At 42.8% G+C, this 22,208-nt stretch overlaps 1 protein-coding gene and 1 long non-coding RNA gene across 2 annotated transcripts; both read left to right on the forward strand.

Moving 5' to 3' along the window:
* Positions 1-10,676: 10,676 nt before the first annotated feature.
* On the forward strand, positions 10,677-21,042 carry efhd2 (EF-hand domain family, member D2). The gene is made up of 5 exons (XM_075475408.1): positions 10,677-10,769; positions 10,891-11,191; positions 12,487-12,634; positions 12,716-12,850; positions 19,140-21,042. The coding sequence occupies exons 2-5, from the start codon at positions 10,905-10,907 to the stop codon at positions 19,269-19,271; spliced, it is 702 nt and encodes a 233-aa protein (XP_075331523.1). The 5' UTR covers positions 10,677-10,769; positions 10,891-10,904; the 3' UTR covers positions 19,272-21,042.
* LOC142390058 (uncharacterized) lies at positions 12,861-17,383 on the forward strand. The gene is made up of 2 exons (XR_012770428.1): positions 12,861-14,387; positions 16,054-17,383. It is a non-coding gene; the product is annotated as an uncharacterized LOC142390058 (long non-coding RNA).
* Positions 21,043-22,208: the final 1,166 nt, after the last annotated feature.

The raw sequence follows: 22,208 nt of genomic DNA on the forward strand, positions 1-22,208 counted from the left end.
AGAAGCACAAATGTTTGTGGAACACACCTGAAATATTGGCTAAAGCCAAGTATGTGTTAATATGTTTTGGTGCACTAATATATGTTTTAAACAAGAGTTTTAATAAGCATCTAATGTAATGTATTGTATTTCTAACATTGTAGACAACTTGTCATATGAACTTTTATTCTGTTGACGGAGTATTATAGCTTCCTGTACGGCCTGCTGTTCGGTTGACAGGGTAACGAGGTTGTCATGGGAACGGGAAGAGAAGCGGGCGAGGAGATTGGGAACGGGAGAGACATCGGACGATACGGAGTTGGAAAAGAGTTTAATGAGTTATTTTTAAGTCAACATGTCAACTACAGACGTTTAGGAGAAAGAGCAGTTCGACACACTGTCTTTCTGTGTCCGTGTGGTTTCAGTTCTTGAGTTATGTTTCGTTTGAGAAGTTTAGTTCACTTTCCACCGTTTGACAGTTGGATACTTTCTACCGTTGGACACTGACAGTTGGATAATGCTATCGAACGAATGGGCAACAACGGAGACTCCGCTAGCCTGTTAAGACCGGATCGCGGGGTTAAGACCAACAGAGGAGGCTACTTCGTGTCAGAGAACCGTTACCTTGGATGGTCATGGAGTCGGTACTCGGGTGACATCGGTGGACGTTGCGTTTGTGGATACGAGTGTGGATTACATGTCGGCTGTCTGTGAGTAAGCGGTTCAGGTCAATAGACGGTATGAGCTCCATCGCGCGGCATCAGGGTACCCACAATAACTTTGCTTAACCCCGGCCGGGTATTTTTCTTTTTCTTGTTTGTGTATTGTTTTGTCAGTGTCCTGCATTTCTTGCCATTGTGTTTGGGCTTATCATTTTCAACTATAGGCTCAAATAAATGATTATCAGTTTAATATAACTTATGTAATGTTTCACTCTGTTTTATTTATGTGGGATTTATCAGCTAAAATATGAGCAGTGTGTGTTAAATGAATCTCTGAGGTGTAATTCAGAGTGGGGGCTCGAGAACACAACCTTAGAACGCACAGCAGTCATCAGTAAACATTTCTACTGTTTACCCCAGGCCTCTGGTAAAGTGAATAATCATCTCTAGACCGTTAATAGCCGAACGCCATACAATGCTGATGAGCAGGTTGGTTACATTTGTTTGTGTGAATAAGAAAGAAACAGAAAGTTAAGCTGTCTTCCTAAAAGGGGATCAAGGTCACAAGTTATACAGTCGTCTTACTTCTCATAATGATTAGAAATATCAAACCACATACACATGCTGACAGACTGAACATAAATACGCAATTATGATTATTCTGGTTTTACTTTGTGGAATAATTCAGTGTTCAATAATTGGCTTATACCACTTGAGTTTTCTTTGACGACCTCATGATAAAGTACCTTTTATTTCATGTTAAAATGTTGTGGGTGATGCATTACTTCTATATACTTTTATATGTCACTCACAGTACATTCATGCATATTTATATCTGTATTTTTTAATTACTGCATGCTTAGATAGGAGAAACTAAATTTCACTTTGTTGTTTGGGCTGATAGACAATAAAGCTCAGTTTGACTTTGACTTTAAAAAACAGAGGCTTGGGCTCCTGCGCGTGGCAGGTCAGGGCTGGGGGGTCTCTACCTGTCCCCGCGTCTCTCAGATGTGGGCTCACGTCATGCTTCTTTTAATGGGGGGAGTCTTCTGGCACCACATCTTCTGGTCTGCCTGGGCTGGTTCAGGTAGTAGGAGACCCTCGTTCATGGAAATATTGTGCAAATCTGGCATGCCTTCTCTGGGCTATAGAGCAGTTTGCCCCCCCGCTGTATGGAGACACACCCACCTGGCCTTCAGCTCAGTGCGCTCCACAACAGCACGGGTACTTTGATGCGTATATGTGTGCAGTCTATTGCTCCGATTATGTTTGGCAGTCCAGCCACGGCATGAAAGTCCCTCTTAATCTGTACTTGTTGGACAGCGGTGTATGGGAATCTGATGTACCACGGGTGATAAACTGATGAGAGCTTTGATGACCAAGGGGAGCGCACGACTCACAGAGGACTGGGACACCCCCGATCTGTCTCCAATCTCCCTCTGAAAGGTTCCAGTGGCCAAAAATCCAAGGGTGGTGAGGACCTGGACGTGTGGTGGAATTGGGTTTGATCGGCGTGTTTCTCTCTGGAGTTGTGGCTCCAGCAAGCTGCATATTTGCAGCAGCACAGTCCTTGGGGATCTTAATCACGATTCCCACAATATAAATCACAGCCATTCGTCTTTCTCCGCAGGATATCTACACGTCTCGGAACACACGCTCTCTTCCAAGAGCCGGACGCGCTAAGGCATCCAAAAGTAGCAAGTCAGGCACTGGTTACGCTTCCCATTGACCTTGTTATATCCAGAGTCAAATTAACCTTCAATTAGTGCATAATTTAAGTCAAACAGAATAATATCAGCATCATTATGGGGTATAATGTATACCGTATTTTCCGCACTATGAGGCGCACTTAAAAGCCTTTAATTTTCTCAAAAAACGACAGTGCGCCTTATAACCCGGAGCGCTTTATATATGGATTATTTCTTGTTGTGCTTACTGACCTCGAAGTGATTTTGTGTGGTACACGGCGCTCTGTCAAAATGTTTTAGTAAGACTTTGGTAAACTACAAAGCCGCACCGCAGCATTACGGCTAAAGTAGTCATGAGCGTACCGGAGTAATATATATTGTGCTTCACCATAATATTACAGTGTGTGTGTATAAGGACCCAAAAATGGCAGCTGTCAAGAGACACGCTTACGACGCGGACTTCAGACTTCACCGCTGTCAAAAACAGAGTGAAGCAAACCAATTCGGAGCTTGCCATCATTCCAGGTGGATTAACTAAAGAACTCCAGCCGCTAGATATTGGTGTCAACAGGGCGTACAAAGTTAAACTGCGAGCTGCGTGGGAGCAGTGGATGACAGAAGGCGAACACACATTCATCAAGGGAGGGAGACAGCGCCGGGCGACTTACGCTACTATCTGCTAATGGATCGTGGATGCCTGGGCTAAGGTATCAGTCTCAACTGTGGTCCGAGCTTTCACGAAGGCCGGAATCATCCCTGAACTGCCAGGTAACAGCAACGACACTGACTCGGATAATGACGAGAGGGATCCGGGCATGCTGGATGCTGTAATCGCCCAACTGCTTAACTCGGACACTGAAGATGATGAATTTGAGGGATTTGTGGACGAGGAATTAACTGAAAAAGTGAATGTATTGTGTTCAATTATTCGTGTTATAACTGAACAATTTTGAGAGTTATTGTGAATACGCTACGGTTTGATTTAGCGGTAACAGACTTTTTTTTACATGTTACAACTGAGCAAGGTTGGGAGTTATTGTGAATAAGTTTAATAAAGTTTGACTGACTGACTTATCTGACTGTTTTGTTTCGCTTAATGCGCCTTATAGGCCGGTGCTCTTTATATATGAAAAAAGATCGAAAATAGACCATTCATTGACAGTGCGCCTTATAACCCAGTGCGCTCCATATTGCGGAAAATACGGTATATTTATTTATGTTTGCTTCAAAGTAATTAAATATACAAGCAAACTTGATTGGAATAACAGCGGACTATTTTAGGAAACTCCTACGACAGGTCTGGATCACTCGTAAATTCTGTTCGTACCTGAAAGAAAACGTAAAATACGAAAAGATTGGTGAATGCGCAAATTCTCTTAAATCACTCGTACGCACGATTTTAGAACAAATCTGTGCGTACGAACGGTTCTTGCATGAGGCCCATTCAGTGGCGGATCTAGGATATTTCTGAGTAAGGGGCCATTAAGGGGCCACAGTGTTCATAGAGGGGCCAAGTATTGGTCCAACACCCTTGCACATAATTCCCTGTTTTGGTAAGGTACTGTTTATACATTTCACCAGTCACACCATGTTCAAACACTTAATTAAACACGTAATTAAAAAAAAAACTCCTAACCAATTTTACATGCATTTTTACTGTACATTGACAAAATGCTCTCAAACACACACAGCATGTGAGAAAATCCAGCATTTTATTTAATTTTTTAAAACCTTTTTACTTTTTCACAAATACTGTCAGTTCAAAACATCTCTCACAAACATACACAAAGTTGCATGTGGGTGACTACTGTACATTTCACTCCTCTAAAACAGCATTATTCTTCGGTTTTTGTGACGGGAACTGAACCGGACAAAAGACAGATGAGTGACAGGACAGGGGCACGTCAGGGGGCCAATCAGATTTCAGCTGGGGCCAATGCCCCTGTGGCCCCGCCCCTGGAACCGCCCCTGGGCCCATTGTTTAAACAGGTGAGACCTCGGCATGGAGGTACCTCATTTTGATCATGTTTTACACCGTAAAGTAAATATTAAGTGGCTGTTTCACTGTGCAGTTATTTTATCCCCAACATAATGCTGTTCTCACACACATAAATGTCTTCTCATCTATATCATGTTCTGTTAAATAATTTAGCTTATTTAAACTAACACAGACTTCTACTCAGCCAACAGAAAGAAGGCAGATGCCCGTAAAAATGGTGCTGCCCAGCAGAGGAGCTGGCCCTAAGCCAGAATATTGGAAGTGTCACAATTTGTATTTTTTGATCATGTTTTAGGTTTCTGTCTAGTCTTTAGTTTTTGCCATGATTTCCTCACTCACATCGCCTGTGTTTCTCCCCTCAGCTGCACTCAATCACTGATCACCCTCCTCAGTTTTTAGTCTCCAGGTTTTCTCTACCCAATGGCAGCTCCTCACCATCACTGATGCCATGTCAAGCAAGGTTTGTCCATGTCAGGTTTCTTCAGGTTTTGTTTTGTCAAGTTTTGTCAAAGTTTGGGTTTTTGTATTCCGGCTCAGCCGCACCTTTTGTTTGGATTATTTAAATAAATCAAGTTTTCATTTTGAAATATTTGCATCCAGGTCCTCCTTCACCTCCACGCCACACAACCTACGTGACAGGAAGGCCAGTGGCTGAGGGAGTCCACCCCCCAAGACACAAGTGCCTTTATAAAATATAATAGGCCCACATATATCTTTTTTAAGCCTATTCATACAAATATGTATTTTCCTTTTATGTCTTTTTTTTCTTTTGTCCCAACAGATTCTGATGGAGCTGCTCAAAAAGATAATTGTCTGGAAATGTTTGATGTCTGATAACCATCTCCCCATGATTATTTAATTCTCTGCGTAGTAATGCTGCACCTTTATCCACGGGATCGTTGTCTAAAGGACATGTTGGTGGAAAAAGTCGTCTCCTGCTGTGCCTGATGGACTTCTAGAAGTAGAAGAATTCGCTCTGCTGAATGAATGAGGAAATCTAATGGCGTGTGTGGCTGAAAGAGGGCGGAGACAGAAAGAAAAACCTGGTCCCGACCAGGTTAGGTTCATAGAGTCTGTTACTACGGTAACTGACCGAGAGCTTAAGTTACCTCTCTCTGTGAAACAGGCTAGAGTTAGCCCTCTTTCTCGGGGTTGAGTTACCTCCCTTTGTGAAACGGAAAACTCAGTTTCCCTAATTTCAGGGTTAATAAACTCAGAGTTTCCATCATTTCAGGGTTAATAAACTCAGAGTTTCCATCATTTCAGGATTAATAAATTCAGAGTTTCCATCATTTCAGGGTTAATAAACTCAGAGTTTCCCTAATTTCAGGGTTAATAAACTCAGAGTTTCCATCATTTCAGGATTAATAAACTCAGAGTTTCCCTAATTTCAGGGTTAATAAACTCAGAGTTTCCCTAATTTCAGGGTTAATAAACTCAGAGTTTCCATCATTTCAGGGTTAATAAACTCAGAGTTTCCCTAATTTCAGGGTTAATAAACTCAGAGTTTCCATCACTTCAGGGTTAATAAACTCAGAGTTTCCATCATTTCAGGGTTAATAAACTCAGAGTTTCCATCATTTCAGGGTTAATAAACTCAGAGTTTCCATCATTTCAGGGTTAAAGGATAAGACCGGTTTTTTGACATTGGGCCCTTGATTTCACATTATAACATGATGTTCTACTCACCCCTGCTTGTTGTTGAACATTTGGAGCTGTTCCGAAGATATTCGCGAGGCGTCTGGCTGCTCTCTTGAGATATTCGGCCATGAAACGGTTTCCTATGGGCAAGCTTATACAGGTACAAACTATGCTGTTTATAATTTATTAATTACTCTACACCAGCACTGATAACGTGGAGGTGCGTCGCTTACTTAAAAAAATCCGGGTTACTAATTTTGAATTTTAGCCGAATGAATAAATAGGCAGCAGGTCTGTGGGCTGTCTGTGGTAGTAGCACGACGAGGACGTCAGTAACACCCACTTTACGACAAAAAAAAAAAAAATTACAATAACCCGGATTTTAACCCGGAAGAGAGCAGGCAGACGCCTCGCGAATATCTTCGGAACAGCTCCAAATGACCAACAACAAGCAGGGGTGAGTAGAACATCATGTTATAATGTGAAATCAAGGGCCCAATGTCAAAAAACCGGTCTTATCCTTTAATAAACTCAGAGTTTCCATCATTTCAGGGTTAATAAACTCAGAGTTTTCACTAAACCTGCTTTGTGAAACGGACCTCTGGATTATTCTGCCTTTTTAGATGAGTTGATTGTTCTCACACCATGTCGCCTGTACTCAGCCTCTTGTCCATCTCTAATACACCTAACAATGGCTGAGTCATCTGAGTATTTCTGGATATGACAGAACTCTTGTACTTAAAGTCTGACGTGTACAGAGAAGCGGTGATATCAGTTCCCTGTAGTGTCCTGTGCTGCTGACCACCTTTTCAGACACACAACCCTTTAGTCTCCCGTGGTCTCTTTGTGAGGTAGTCAATGATCTAAGGGGTTGTGGAGGCTTCCTCCTCTATTCTTTGCAGCTTCTCACATATTAGTGCAGGCTGAATTGAATTAAAAGCACTGGAGAAATCAAATAGCATGATCCTCACTCTGCCACTTGCTTTGTCCAGATGAGAATGAGCTAACTGAAGCAAGTAGTAAAGATGTCACCTTCCACACCAACCCCAGGACAATAAGCAAACGCTCGTGAGTTCAGAAAGGTATTCACTTTCTTACTCAGACGAGCCAATAACAGTTTCTCCAGGACTTGACATGATGTGGGATATTAGGGAAACTGGGCTGTCGTCACTGAGGGCAGATGAATGAAATGTTTTAGGCACCAGAACAAGACAGAATGTGTCTTCAATGATTTCCTTCTTCTCTCCTGAATGCTTTCCTTCATGTTCAGTAGCTTTTTCAGGTCACTGGTGAGCCAGGGTTCATTATTGGAGAAGCCCCGAATTAGTTATAACATAGCTGTGTCTAGTATGACAAGTATGCCCAGCAAATACACAGAAAGAAGGTATAGACTTTGAAAATTCACACAGCAAGGCCAAAATCAAGTATGATGGAATCTAAGGCCTGTAAATGGCTGGATCTGTGGCTGGATCAGAATCTGTGGAGCATTTTTCCCTGTCATAATGAATACTTACAGTTTGATGGTGGTGGTAAGTATTCTTAAAAAAGGTAACATTTGTGAATGGGCAGCATGAATTCTGGAAAGAAAAAACTAAAAGTATGAGTGAAACTCCGACAGCACTTTCACAGACAACCAGTCTCTTTCGTATCCGCTTTGGGACTGAAGTTCCAGCGTGCTTCTCCCCGCTTAAAAATTCGGCTGCCACAGAATCTCTCATGATGGACAAACACTAACTCCAATCATCACGACACAGCCCCTCATATTGACACGCCCACGTCTAATCTACCCCCAGAGACGCCGGGCAGCCTCGGAAGTGATGAGTTTTTGTCGATTTGGCCAATGATGACCTAGAATTGTAGAAAAAAACTTGACCCCCCCCCTCCTGAAGCCGGGCAGCCCTCGGCTCGGAAGCCTGGATGTTAGTGGCGGCTTCATAACATGATTTCCTCAGTGAATGGCGGCCATTTCAGAATAAATCACTTCATTAAGCTACAGAACAACATGTTGTAGTTATGAAAGTAAATGCAGTATTGGGCATATCTTGTGTTTTGTGAATAACTGTTTTATCGTCAATTTAACATTGAAGATGTAGCAATTTCGCCAGAGAATGGGAGAGGCTGCCCGGCTTCCCCTGTTGTCTCTGAATAGCCGTGGCTGATAGATAGATATATATATATATATATATATATATATATATATATATATATATATATATATATTTACATGGGTGTAAACTGACAGCTAACAGTTTGTTTTCCCTGCTACACATCATCTTCTTAACGGTGAAATGACCAGGGTTATAACATGCTAATAACAACCCTGTAATACCTCCACCTTTGCTTTTGCCGCTGCCACTGCTGCCATGTCTCAGTGAAACACAGAATGTTCTTTTTACTTTTGCTGTGTTCACTGGACCGCTCTAAGCTTGCTGCTAACATTTGGAAAGAACTCTTCAGTTGGCATTAAAACTCATTAAAACAGAAGAAAACACTCAATTAGCACAACCTCCAAACCAGCATAAAAATATGTCAAAGTCAATGTTTTACAGAAAACAAATGTTCAATGGAAAGACTCCCAAAATAAAAAGTGATTGGATCTATTGAGACTTGCTGCCACTATGGTGCAATGCATTCTAGAAATTTAGAGAGAGAGATGAATGAATTTACGGGCAATGTTCTAGCAAAAGGCTAATTTGGAATTGAATTAATAGGATTTGATTTGATCATGCTTGTATTACAATGAATTGAATTTTAATTGGCTTAAACTGAATTGTATCTTTGAAGTGCCTTGAGATGACATTTGTTGTAATTTGGTGCTTTATAAATAAAACTAAATTGAACTAAATGAAAATTATTACTTCCTGGTTGGGTTTAAGGAACATCATTGCCTGTTTAGTGTTAGAAATCAAAACTACTTTGTGAAGTTTTGAAAACTGATATTGGTTGGACTTAGTTGCTCAGGCTTCTACCGTTTCCCTGACCATGAAAATTAGCCTATGCATCCATTCATGTCACACTGAGCCAGAGCTGGGAGAAACCATTCCACATGGGACTAAATACCAATTAAATAAATTCTCATTGCACTTATAAGACAAATGTTAGCAGCTGTTGACTGGTTTTCAGACCAGAGTGAAAAGGGGCTTAAGTTTAAACTGTTCGAAAGCTTTTTTCCTTATGATTTTCACATGATTCCACATTAATCAAAATCAACTCTAAGATTATGCTGCTTTACTACCAACAGATCACCCTATTGTTACACACTGGAAAAACAACTGAGTGCATTTGAAACAAACGTGCATATTGTGAATAACCTATGAAACGTTTGATAAAATCCACAATACGTACTATCTTTATGTAGTTATTTATATATAAAAATGTGTAAGTTGTTTAGCATATTAATACATATTTATTATATACTGTAGACAAGCGTCATTGTATTATCATATTTATTCTAAAAGTAGATGTTAAAATTAAGAAAAATATATCATGTATGGTTTGTTATAGATAGTTTGTTTTGGTCAACTTGAAGATAATAAATTACATTGACAACATATTCAACTTTTATTTTTTTAACTTTTTTTTCATCTCACTGTGCTGCAGGACTGAGAGGTTCAGGAGGTCCTTTGTCCCCACAGCCAGAAGGCTTTTTAAAGTGATGGTTCGGAGTAGATTCACCCTGGGGTCATTTGAACCGCGACATCCAGCCAAGTAGCCCACCCGAAGTTTTTCCGATATTGGCTGAACATCAGCCGAGTTACAGAGTTATCCCGAATAGCTTAGTACAAGCGCTAACGGAACCTGGCAGTATCTCCAAAATTACCACACTAAAATCACATGCCATGACACCAAACTTCTACAGTAGTACAAATATGGTCTGTACTACTGTAGACAACAAAGTATATGCTATATTCTACATGATTTTTTATGAATTTTTATGTTGTAGAGTTGTGAATTTATTTTAATAATGGAGAAATTGAGCAGCCTTGCTTTGTTGTCTACAGTAGTAGATCAACCCTCATCTTACTTTGAAGCTCCCAGCTCCCAGAAGTGACGTCGACGCAGCTTTAGCAGCAGAGAAGCTATCAGGCTTGTGTTGATAATAATAAACTCCTGGACTATGTACAAACTTCCAAATGCATCGTTTTGTGAGTACAGACCATATTTGTGCTACTGTAGAAGTTTGGTGTCATGGCATGTGATTTTAGTGCGGTAATTTTGGAGATACTGCCAGGTTCCATTAGCGCTTGTACGAAGCTATTCGGGATAACTCAGTAACTCAGCTGATGTTCAGCCAAGATCGGAAAAACTTCGGGTGGGCTACTTGGCTGGATGTCACGGTTCAAATGACCCCAGGGTGAATCTACTCCGGAGTATCGCTTTAACAGGGACTGCTGCAATGTTTTTCTCAAATGTATTTATATGATTATATTATTAATAATAATAATTATTAATAATATTGTCATCATCATTGTTATCATATACAATCAATGTAAATATTCAAAATTATTAAGCTACTTGACTAATTTGAATTTGAATTTCCATTTGAGGAATGAATAAATAATTTTTCTTTTCTATTCTATTTACTACGGTTAGTTACTTTATTAAACAGTGTAAGGAAATAATAAGCTCTATGTATGCAGATTCACAAACATCCGTGCTCGTCATTGCTTAGACATTCCTGTCTGTCATTTTAAAAGGTGTGGTGATTATGGTGGGTGGGCTGACCAGCGAGAGGCTTCACAAGCGGAAGGATTTATTCCAGGTTAGCGTTAGGTCTTGGAAATTAAAATAGAACCGGAGGTAGGTGAACCTTTTTGTAATTAATGTATCTACACGCAAAGCTTCTGTAACAGTGAGATGAGTGGGAAATGTTGGAAGGTTTGTCTGTATGTCTCGGCTAACGTTCCGTTCTGATTATTAGCTCCCCCTTTGAAAATGGCCACAGATGAGCTCTCATCCAAGCTTAGCCGCCGGCTACAGATAGAGGAAGGAGCCGAGGACCCCGTCGCTGTTGGCGGTGGCGAACAGCAGGATGGCTCGGAAGAGAAATCGAGTTTGGCGAACGCTGATCCGGAGCTGGGTGCTTTGCTGATGCGGCGAGGAGAACTGAACGACGGGCAGGGAGAGCACTCCCAGCCCAGCCTGAAAGTCTTCAACCCCTACACCGAATTCAAAGAGTTCTCCCGGAAGCAGATCAAAGACATGGAGAAGATGTTCAAAACGTGAGTGGGGACTTCAGAAGCTTAACCGGTGCAAACTACATTTTAGGTAGAAAAAAAAATAAATAAAAAAGGAGAAGAAGAAAACGGAAGTAGTTTCCTTGGCTTTAATCCAAAAAGAAAAAGGAGGGGCTAGATATGTGGAAGTTTTTCTGTGCCGTCAGTTTGAATACGAATTTCTAATATTGAATTTTTACAGCATTAAAATCAGACTTTGAATTTGAAAAACCAACAGTGTAAAAAAAAAAAAAATTACTTGGAAAAAAAAAAAAAAAAATGTCCACCATGGTGGACATTTCAAATAAGTGACACACTGCAGAAGTTCAGAGGTTGAGAGAGTGCTTTTGGGATTTCATTGTTCATGAGGAAAACAATAATTTTATTTTTGTTAAAGCATGTTCAGTAGCTATTTATTTTGGCTATTATATATTTTTTAATTGTTTAATCTGTTTGTAAAGGTTGAAATACTTCACTGCAATTCTCTGACATACGTTTGTCCACCAAAGTGTAACTGCATATACCATGTAGTGGCATGTTTTGTTTAGAATAAAATAGAATTTTAAATGTAAGTCAGTCATTAATGTGATCACTGTTCAAACGTTGATTGGACAGAAAAGTAGCTTGGTAAGTAAAAGCCAATCTGCTAACAGAAGAGATTGTGCTCATACTTGCTCTGTAGTAATTCCTCAAACAGCAGGAAAGGAGCAAGCTGCTGAAAATAAACCATAGTGAGACCGAGCTGGACCATTATTTATCTCTTTTCCAGATTTTTTTTTTTAGATTTTCGCCGTGGTATCGGTTCAGTATCGAGGTATTTATGGCAGGTATCGTATCGAAGTCAAAATTTTGGTATCGAAACAACACTATTATGGTCATCCACTATCAATGTCTATGCTCCTAAAGTCAGAAACTTCCAAGCCTTTTCCTCACTGCTGTGTCTTCAACATGATTTTTAGATAACGTTGAGATGTGCAACTCAGGAGATCCCAACAGGAACATAATCTTTCTTCATTGTGTCTTATGAATGCCCAGAAACAGCCCAGAACCAGAGACATAATTCATTCATTCATTTCACTGTATTTAAGACACAGGCAGGTCCATTAAATCATTTAAATATACTGGACTTTATAGAGGACCGTTGATAACATCTTGGCTGGGAATCGAAGTCTCTTATCCTGAAAGAAAAGCAGAAAGCCCAACACTTGACAACTAAAACTGCTTGGGCTCAATGTACACCTAGTGTGATTTTCTTCATATTTGTCCAGTTGTAACAAGCCTTTTCTACTTGTTTCTGTTAGATATGATGCTGGGAAAGACAACTTCATCGACCTGATGGAGCTGAAGTTGATGATGGAGAAGCTTGGAGCTCCACAGACCCACATCGGCTTGAAAAACATGATCAAAGAAGTGGATGAGGACCTAGACAACAAGCTTAGTTTCAGAGAGGTGCAACAGTAAAAGCTTTTTAGAATAAGTGAAAGGATGTGATGTTCTTTCTCTATAACCGTGTTTTGCTGTCCTCCACAGTTCCTGTTGATCTTCAGGAAGGCAGCAGCAGGAGAGCTGGCAGAGGATAGTGGCCTCAGTGTCCTTGCTCGGCTCTCTGAAATTGATGTCTCCACAGAGGGGGTCAAAGGAGCCAAAACCTTTTTTGAAGCTAAAGTAAGTTGACCTTGACCTTTTAATGACAGAGAGACAAATTGAGAGAGATTTTACTTTATTTGCTGATCATAAACAGCTTCACTTTGTGTTTGTCTTCTAAAAAACTCCTTGTTCAATAAATAAAAACATCCACATGTGTGCATCCACACATACACATCCAGAAAAACATAGAAGATCTTATAGACCCTGATGTCCAGCCTGATCCTGGTCCTGATCCTGGACCTGATCAGCTCCACACACAGGAACAGCAGAGATAGTCTCTCCACCCTGCTCTTTCTGCTCACATACACTGTGCCCACACTGGTGAGTGTATTTCAAACCACAAATAAAACCTGTTTGGTGAAGACCTCAGTAAAAGCAGCAAAAACACTCTGCAGGAACAGAAACAGCGCAGACAGACAGTGAAACACCGTCTCCCATCGATGAGAGTTCACAGCGACCGCCCCGGGGAGGATCCTCCACTGTAGGTCCCCGTGTCTTTTTGTCAGTGGAGGTTTATAGAGAGAGACCTCCAGGTTGGTCCCGACCAACCCAGGTCAAAGTGACGCCTCCAAGGAGTGTCCGTGTGCCCCCTCAACTTGTCCCTGTTTAAAAGTTTACCATCGGGCGATTAAAAAGTCTTCCCTGAGGCCTCCTGCAGAGAGGCCTGAGGGCAGCGGTCCAGGGGAGGACCTGCACAGTCCTTCAGGTCAGAGCTCAGCTGGATGATGGGGAAGGAGTCCTGGGCGTTGGGTGGGGTCTCACCTGAGGAGAAGGTGTCCGACATCAGGAGCTCAGGACCACTCAGCCTCTTCCTCCAGTGGTCTGGTAGTTGTATAACCACTCTGCTGGACCTCAATACCCCCTTGGAAGCCAGACCAGTGGAGTCCTTCAGCCAGGGCCCAGCCAGCTCCACCACCTGGTCCAGAGTGGGGACCCCCGCAGCCTGGAACAGAGAGGACAGAGAGGGGCCCGCCCAGCCCGGACAGGCCATGATGGGCGGACGAGACCAGGTTTGTGGTCATTTTAGGTAGCAGCCACTTCCACCTATTAAGCTGGCCTTTCACTCTTACAAGGATATTGTCCCAGTTCTTTCTTGTCCTGGTCTTATCCCCCAAGAAGACCCTCGGGTACTTCCTTTCTTCCAGGTGAAGTCAGCTGGACCCCCAACCTCTTCCCCCACCATCACAGCTTCGCTTTTTCCCCAGTTGACCTTTGCAGATGAGATAAAACCAAATAAGTTAAGTGTCAATCAAAGCATCAATGTCTTTTTGTGAATTCACAAGCACAACAAGATCTTTGTGTCGGCAGACGTTTTGAAAGCCACCGGACAACTGGGGACTATGAACCCCTGTCGGTTTCTGCCGTAGGTGATGTAGCAGAGGCTTGATGGCTAACGAGCACCCCATGCCAGAGAGAGCAGCCTGCCTCACCCCCCTCCCAATGTTGAAGGGCGCACTCAGCCCGCCGTTAACCTTCAGCACACTCGCAATGTCAGAGCCCGGATCTTTGCAATGAACCCAGGGTTGAAGCCAAACCTGGCTAAAGTCCGCCAAAGGTATCGGATTATCTGACTGTTCACTCTTAAAGAGGTTTCATTTCATTAAGACCACATGACATCACAGTATTTTCGCGCCGCCATATTTGTGTCCACCCGCCCGCACCACTCAGGTCACAGGTTACAGCGTTGTCACGTTACCAGAACAAGTTGAGTAGGGGGGAAATCAGCGACTGACCGAAATTTGACGTTATTTGAAAGATGCCAGGAATCTGTTGTGCTGTTGGCTGTGATGGCAGGTGACAAAGAAAACAGTTTTATTCCATCCCAAAGGACGTGGACCCGCAGAATAAATGATTGGCTGCAATAAGAAGAGACCACTGGCATGATCTGAGTTAGCCACAAACAGTCCAGTTTACATGAAAAGTGGCACATTCGTTTCCCTTCATGGATGATAAAGCATGGATGTCAGCTGGCAGCGAGCTAAAGTGGGAATGTAAACAAACTAGATACGGCGCTAACAACTGGCTAACTAACACAATCAGGCTAACGTTAACGGTAAACCCGTTTAAAATGGAATTTCTTTGGCTCCAAGGTGCCATATCTGTGATTCCTTCACCCATCCAGCAACAGCATACTGGTCGGCATCTGTGCTCTTAAGGCTCTAGCATGGTTGCTGCGTCTGCTAGCGCGAGCGGTGTTGATGACGTCACGATTTCGTGCCGGCTACATATAGTGGCGCAAGTCGATGCTCCAGTAGTTGCAATTTTCTCCGTCACAGAGGTGGCGCTGCTACGTTAAGGTTACCGCTAACTACTCTACAACCACGAAAGTGGAGAAGAAAACAATGAAGAGCAGTAATACTGTAATTGATGATACTGCTGCAGTATTCGGATCATTTTCATTTTTTAATTCAGTTAAAAGAGGTGAAGGTCTGAAGCCCCCGGCATCACCACTTGGAGTCTCTGCCCTCTTCTTTGCCTTCACGGATCTGTCCCGTAGCTTCTTCCACACATTCTTACAGAACTCTCCCTCTTTCCCCAAAGTTCTGCCAATCTCTGTGCACCAGTTTTTGGAGTTTACGTGCTCCCTGTGCTGTTTCACTGCAGTTTCGTACAGCTGCTGTACAAACGCACCTCCTGACTGAGCCTGGTCTCACAACGGTCCATCCGGTTTGTCGTTGTTGGCACAGCCAAGTTACAAAAATGGACTGGTGCAAGACACCGCGCTGCGCCGTCTATTCAAGGCAAGCGCCAGGACTGATACGTCATTTTGACGTCACGGTCCGCCACCGCCGTGAGCAACGCGTCAACTGTAACTCCGGCTTTAGAAGCCTTCAGGCTGTCTCGGCTGTAGGGGAGGGATTGTGGATCAAATAGATATAAATATCCGGTAAGGTGAGTTGGGGCAGACGTTTTGCAGAGGTTAGCAGACAAAATACTGTTGAGGGTAATAAATATGGGTCGCAACCAATCATTTCGATTTTTAACAAATATCGTTGTTTCTCCGTCTCATTCAAGTGTGAGGTGTGCACCGCCGTAGCGAAACTGAGGACGACTGTCAAATTGGACACAAATATGGCGGCGTTTTCGTCGACGTGACGTCACTGGTCCCATGAACAGAAACCGACAGCAAACGTTCTGATCTCAGAAGAGTCTGAGACCCCAGAGCCACTATCCATACGTAAACAGTGAGTGGTCTTTCTTTGTCCATTTTTCTGCTCCAGCCAAAAGAAGAGTTGAGATGGGCCATCCAAACCCGGACCTGACCAGAGGCCCTTGTGCTGACACACCTAGCAGGTTGGCTATGGCTGCCTTTTTGTGTTTGAGGGGGTCTAAATGCCCTCAATTTCCAGGGGACTCTGCTAAGGACGGCAGTTCTTCTGCCTCAAACTCTAGATTTTTCAAAGATCAGGTGAAGTCTCTTGTGAACTGCTGACACAGCTGTTGGATCTGCGGAGTGCTGAGAAAGGCAGGCCTGCTCTCTCTATGGCTTTCCCAGAAATACTTTAAAGCAGTTCTAAACTGGTTGTCTAAAAGAGTGTTAAAATGCCAATAGGTGCTTTTTAAAGGAATGTTCTTGATTAAAAACAGAGCAGGAGACCAGAGAGTGATTGCTCAAACCCACAGGCTGAATATGACAGCTTTTAAAAATGGTGTGTAAAAGATATAAAGTTCTCTTTGGAACTGCATGTGTACTGTCTGTGATTACTGTTAAAAAGCCTCCACACATCAGACAGCTGGTGTGTGAACCTGCTGGAAGAAGCAGGGTGGGGCTCTGAAAGATTCCTGTCCAAAAGAGGTGTCCATGCAGTTAAAATCACCTCCTAAAAACCAAAATCACTGTCACTGCAGTGTTTAACAGTTTCATTCAAAATGTTGTCACATTTGTTGGGGCAAAGACCTTTAAGAACACAAGCTGAACATTTTCAGAAGGTGCTTTCACTCTAAGTAAAACAGCTGGAATACTTTCAACAGAAACTGTTAAAAAACACTTCCCACCCCTCCGCTGCGGTTGGACTTGTGACCCCGTTAAAAGCCTGCCCTCATTCACTCTCACGCTCTGTAGTGCTGTGGGTTTCCTGGACAAACATGATATTGATTTTCTTAATCTCCATGAGCTTATACAGAGTGGCTCTTTTAAAGTCAACTCTCGCTCCATTCAGATTTAAAGTAGCCAGATTAAAGTTCCACATGGATGAAAGAAAGAAAACAATACACCAGTCAGAATAAAGGAGGGGCAGATTTTAAACCTGCTTAGTTGGCCTTAAACTTTAACGATGCACTTCTTTAACCTGTAAAATATATATCTCCTGATCTGACGGCACATCATCGGCCAGCCCAGACTTTCAGAGAGAAGTTTGTTGATCTGGGGCGGTCGGTGGCGTAGTGGGTTAAGCAGCCGCCCCATGTACAGAGGCTACAGTCCTCGCTGCAGCGGGCCCCGGTTCGAGTCCCACACCGAGCGGCCCTTTGCTGCATGTCTCCCCTCTCTCTCTGCCCCTTGCATTCCTGTCTCTCTCCTATCATTTAAGGCATAAAAAGCCCCCCTCCCCCCCCCCCCCCCCCCCAAAAAAAAAGAAGAAAGAAGTTTGCTGATCTCAGGAAGTGTCTCGGATCAGGGAAGTGCTCATCAGACCAGAATGGGACAACATTCCTGTCCCACGGGTCCAGCAGCTGGACTCCTCTATCAGACCAGAATGGACCTGTCCCAATGTTTTTCACGTGTGTCTTTTAACATTTGATATGTGTTCTATGTGGGCTGCACAGTGGTGTGGTGGTTACCATGGTGACTCAGGAAGAGGGTTCTAGGTTTGATTCCCGGCTGGTTCTTTCTGTGCAGAGTTTGCATGTTCTCCCTGTGTACAGTGGGTTCTCTTGGGCTTCCTCCCACCACCTGAAAGCATGCAGGTGGTGCAGGTGTTCCCCAATTAACAGGTTAAGTGGGGACTCTAAATTGTCCTTGTGTGTCCCTGTGATGGACCAGCGACCTGTGCAGGGGGTACCCTGCTTCCCGTCCAATGACTGCTGGGATAGGCTCCTGGTTGGATGGATGTCTTCTGTGTTCTATTCTATTTTTCTTTAGATTTAACTTTATCAGAGTCAAAGCCCTGATGTTCTGATCCCATCTCACCCTCATCACTACGTCGTCATTACAAATCTCTGAGGAACCTCAGGAAATGAACACTACTTATATGTACATATTGCTAGTCTTGGGGTGGATGCCCTCTCTAGCTCGAGTATTCTGCCACAGATGTTGGAGCTTACGGGTTCTAAGCAGTATCTTATGACGCTTTTCCACCAGTTCGCTTCGGCTCGGCTCGGCGCTATTGCGTGTTTCCACTAGCACGCCGTACCTGCAACCGGGACGATTTTCCGTACCACCTCAGCCCCGGTTCCAAGCGGGCCGAAGCGTTACTAAAACGTGACGTCAGCCGATTGGCCGATGAGTGTCGTCACTGGAAGCGTCATAACGCGGATAATAAAAGCTAGCGTTAGCAACCGTTAGCTTACCTCCAAACGTCGTCTTTTTGAAGCTTGTAACAAAACTCTCCGGTACTTTTCAATACTGTTTTGTCTGGCGGCCAGGAGTCTTCTCTGGCTCTCTTCTCTTGCCTTCTGTGCGACAAAAAGCCACAGGGTGAGCAGCAACACGCGCAGCCGTGTTACGACGACCCCGCCCACGTCCAGGAGGCACAAAGTGTAATGGAAACACAACCAAACCGAGCCGTGTAGAGGTAGTGGAAAAGTGCCATTAGCTACTCCAACAACTCTTGTGAACAGAGATCTGTTCCTTTTGGAGCCTCACTCCTGTTTGGCCCTGAGTGCTTCAAGTACCACTGGCACCAATGTTTGTGTCCTTCACTTCCCACAGCCCCCCCCCTTCTGGTAGCTCAACCCCTTCAGCTGGGCTCATCTGGCATAACCTTCCAGTGTTATGCTGTATATGGTGGTGAGGTAAAGTGAATCAATGTCTTGCTCAGTCCTGTCATACAGAGCATCCATGTAGAGGTGATTATTGCTCTACTTGGGAAACGATGTCCATCGCCACTCTGCAACGACGTGGCTGAGGAGGTTCAGGTCTATGCAGAGAAGCGGTGGGCACAGAGCATCTTCTTTGTAGACGTCACACTCGATGGTACCTTCAGCCACCGGCTTGCATTGGTCTCCAGGGTTGTTGTTCACAGTGCAATAGAGTCCTTGATGAAGGCTCTTGGTGTCCTATCGATGTTGCAGAGTTCCAACTTCGATTTTTTTTTTTTTTTGTCTGCTGTATCATCGTCTTACAGATGTGTGTTTTCCTGTTGGACAGGTCCACGCCATCAATGAATCCAGCCGGTTTGAGGCAGAGATCCGCCAGGAGCAGGAGGAAAAGAAGAAGCAGGCCGAGGAGCAGAAGCAACGACGAGCAGCTTTCAAAGAACTTCAGTCAACCTTCAAGTAACTGCCTCCCTGTCCTCATTTGGACCTTTCACTCCATGTGCTGTACTACTTTTGTCAGTTTGTCAAATTAGCGTGCTCCATGTATGCCAGATATGCTCTGAGTCCTATGCATTTAGGGAACTTCTCTAAAGCCCCGATCAAACAGTGGTGGCTCAAAAAAAAGCCTTCCTCATTCAGACTGACGGAACAGAAGCGGTGTGGTGGTGCAACGTGTCGGCTTTCAAACAGGAAGTCAGCATCTGAGAGTCCTCACTGTTTAAATAGGAGCGACCATCCGTAACACAGCACAAATTCCTTCCACTCTTTCCGCTTAAAAACTCACACCGCTTCACAATTCTTTTCTGCCGTCTCATTTTCCAATAATGAGTATTGTGAATTCAGAAATGTTTGGCTGAAATGGGCTTAAGTGTTAAATCAGTATTCTGCAGTTTCTGATGGGTGCTTCTGCCGCTCATGTCTAATACTGTATTCATGCCAGAAGAAGAAAAGTAGTGCTTATTAACAAAATGATGGAATTCTTGTTCATGTACTGAAACCAGCCTTGAATGATTGACCACATTATTAATGATGGTCCTTACTTTTATGATATAGCTTGTGGATCTTGTATATCGTAATCAGGTACAGGTATATTTTTTTAGCCGAGAGATTTGCACAATTTGCACTTACTTGGTCATTTGGTGCAAGTGTCTTAATCCAAAAATAATTGAGTCAGTCTTCATTTCATTTACTTTCCTCTGTTTGACATATATAGTGTTAATCCTGACCATTGATTGATTGTGCTAATCTTTAAGAAACTTAGATCAATTACTGATATGCCATACAACAGATTATAGAGATTGAGAGTAACATGTAATAATTTGAACAAAAACTCATCCTATACAGAAAATATGGAACAAATAAAAAGTTGCATGTAGTTTGTTTATGAAATGATGATTTAAGGAAGGATGGATTCTCGATCCTTCCAATATGCATGTCAAAGTGTCCTTAGACGAGATGCTAAGCCCTGAACTGGGAAGGGGTGAATGTGTCTTGTTGATACCCTTTAGACAGTGACCAAAATGGTCATTTACAAGTGGAGAAGTCCATCATGAATCCTGAAAGGCTAATTCTAATGCACAATGTAGAGATACAAAAGGGATCAACCACTTTTTTCATATATTTTGAAAAGGGAACAAGAAATAGAACTGCATATATGAGGAGAAGTAAGAAAACATAACTAATTGTTTATGGCGTGTCATTGCACTGTAATGAAATTATTATGATGTATTTTTTTTACAAAAATCTGTTGTCCAAATGAGTGATTGCAAGCAGCTGAACTAGAAATGATGTGAAAAGCTAAACACATTGCCACTGAGTGATATTGTATGTTATTCTAGTGCTATTAATATCTTTCTCTAAACAATATAATTTTGCATTCCATCATAAGACATGCCAACTACATGTTCTTAAAAGCATTTATAGAATGTATATATTGGACAGTGTTTTTTTTTTTTCCTACATCAGTTATCACTTTTGATACGATCTTCAGGGTTATCACGTTAAATAACCGAAACCTAATATCTTTAGTTTTTATATATAAGCAAATTCTTCTCAGGACAGATTTGTTAAAGCTAGATGTTTGTTCAAAGCCACTTTAAATCAAAAGAAAAAAAAACATGCTAACTCTTACACTGTTGTTCTTGATATGACTCTGTCTGTTGATGTATGCACGCACATTGTGAGTGAAATGTTTGATTCATAAGATTATTAATTAAAGTCAATAATCATCACAAGTTTCTGTGTTCCAGTTTTGAAATCACCAATAATGGAGGACATTTGGGAATTTTAGGTTTTGAACCAGGTCTGTCTTAATATTGCATTTTCATTGCATGATTATTGTGGTCAAAGGAATTCACAATCGCGATACTTTCACGATATCTATGGTAGATTTAAGGATTGGACAGTTTGGGTAGAGCTTGATAATATAACATCTCTTTAATAAAACAACATTTCCAGTGTGTTGGATGCAGAGGTGGCTGACCAAGTTAGGGCTTATTTATCAAAGCATAGAGATGTTATTCTGGGTGGACCTCACAGCGCAGAGAGTGAAGGACTTCAGGTATTCAAGCAAAACAGAAAGACGTCTGTGCATTCCTTTAAAAACCTAACTGCGCATATAGCCTTTGAGATGGCCTTACTTGTGGCTCGAATAGAGATTGAAGTAAACTGAATGCGAGAGGGGACCAGAATTGAATTCATCATGGAGGACAAAGCGCCAAAAACAACAAGGACCAAGAAGCACCTGTAGAAGCTCAGACAACAGCTGCCCTGCACGGTCTCATTTAACATTTAGTTTCACTCCATCACTCAGAAATCATTGCCCAAAATGATTTCTATCTTTTCCACCGCAGAGCAGAGCTCAATAACTAACAGAGGCACCAGCACAACAAGCTGCCTATGTATCTACAAGACTGCCCCCAAATGGCAGCAAAAAGCTATGACATGTAGACGATCATTCACGAAGCCCCAACACAAAGAGACTGCAAACCCATATCCAAGCCCTCAAGAAGTCAGAAACATATTTTCATTTTCATTTTTTCTGATGTGTGTGGGTGTTCTTGGATGTCTGTGGTTGGGGCTGGGTCTGGGACTTGTTGTCCTCTGGCCTGCTTGTGCTGTTCCTGGTGGGGGAGTGGGGGCTTGCTCCCCCTGACCCCTCCTCGCTGCTGCAACTATCTGTGGGAGCATCTCTGCTCCCAGGACGCTTGGCTGGAGGCATTGGGGCGTCAGCTGGCCTCCATTGGGGTGCCTGGTCCTCTCGGAGGTCGAGGGGGGTTTGGGTGGCCCTGGATCCCGCCGTTCATGTAAAACCTGTACCATGTATTTTGCATGCTCATGCACACATACGCACATTCATTCACTCACTCACTCACATGTTATCACACAGTTACTGTGTTGT

This window comes from Odontesthes bonariensis, chromosome 10, assembly GCF_027942865.1.
Source record: "Odontesthes bonariensis isolate fOdoBon6 chromosome 10, fOdoBon6.hap1, whole genome shotgun sequence".
In the NCBI taxonomy this organism is placed as follows: Eukaryota; Metazoa; Chordata; class Actinopteri; order Atheriniformes; family Atherinopsidae; genus Odontesthes; species Odontesthes bonariensis.

Bases quoted from the DNA above. Each gene is read 5' to 3' on its own strand.
- efhd2 (XM_075475408.1), top strand. From the start codon at position 10,905: ATGGCCACAGATGAGCTCTCATCCAAGCTTAGCCGCCGGCTACAGATA. The intron at 12,635-12,715 runs GTGCAACAGTAA...TGTCCTCCACAG, and splicing joins ACAAGCTTAGTTTCAGAGAG to TTCCTGTTGATCTTCAGGAA. The intron at 12,851-19,139 runs GTAAGTTGACCT...CCTGTTGGACAG, and splicing joins AAACCTTTTTTGAAGCTAAA to GTCCACGCCATCAATGAATC.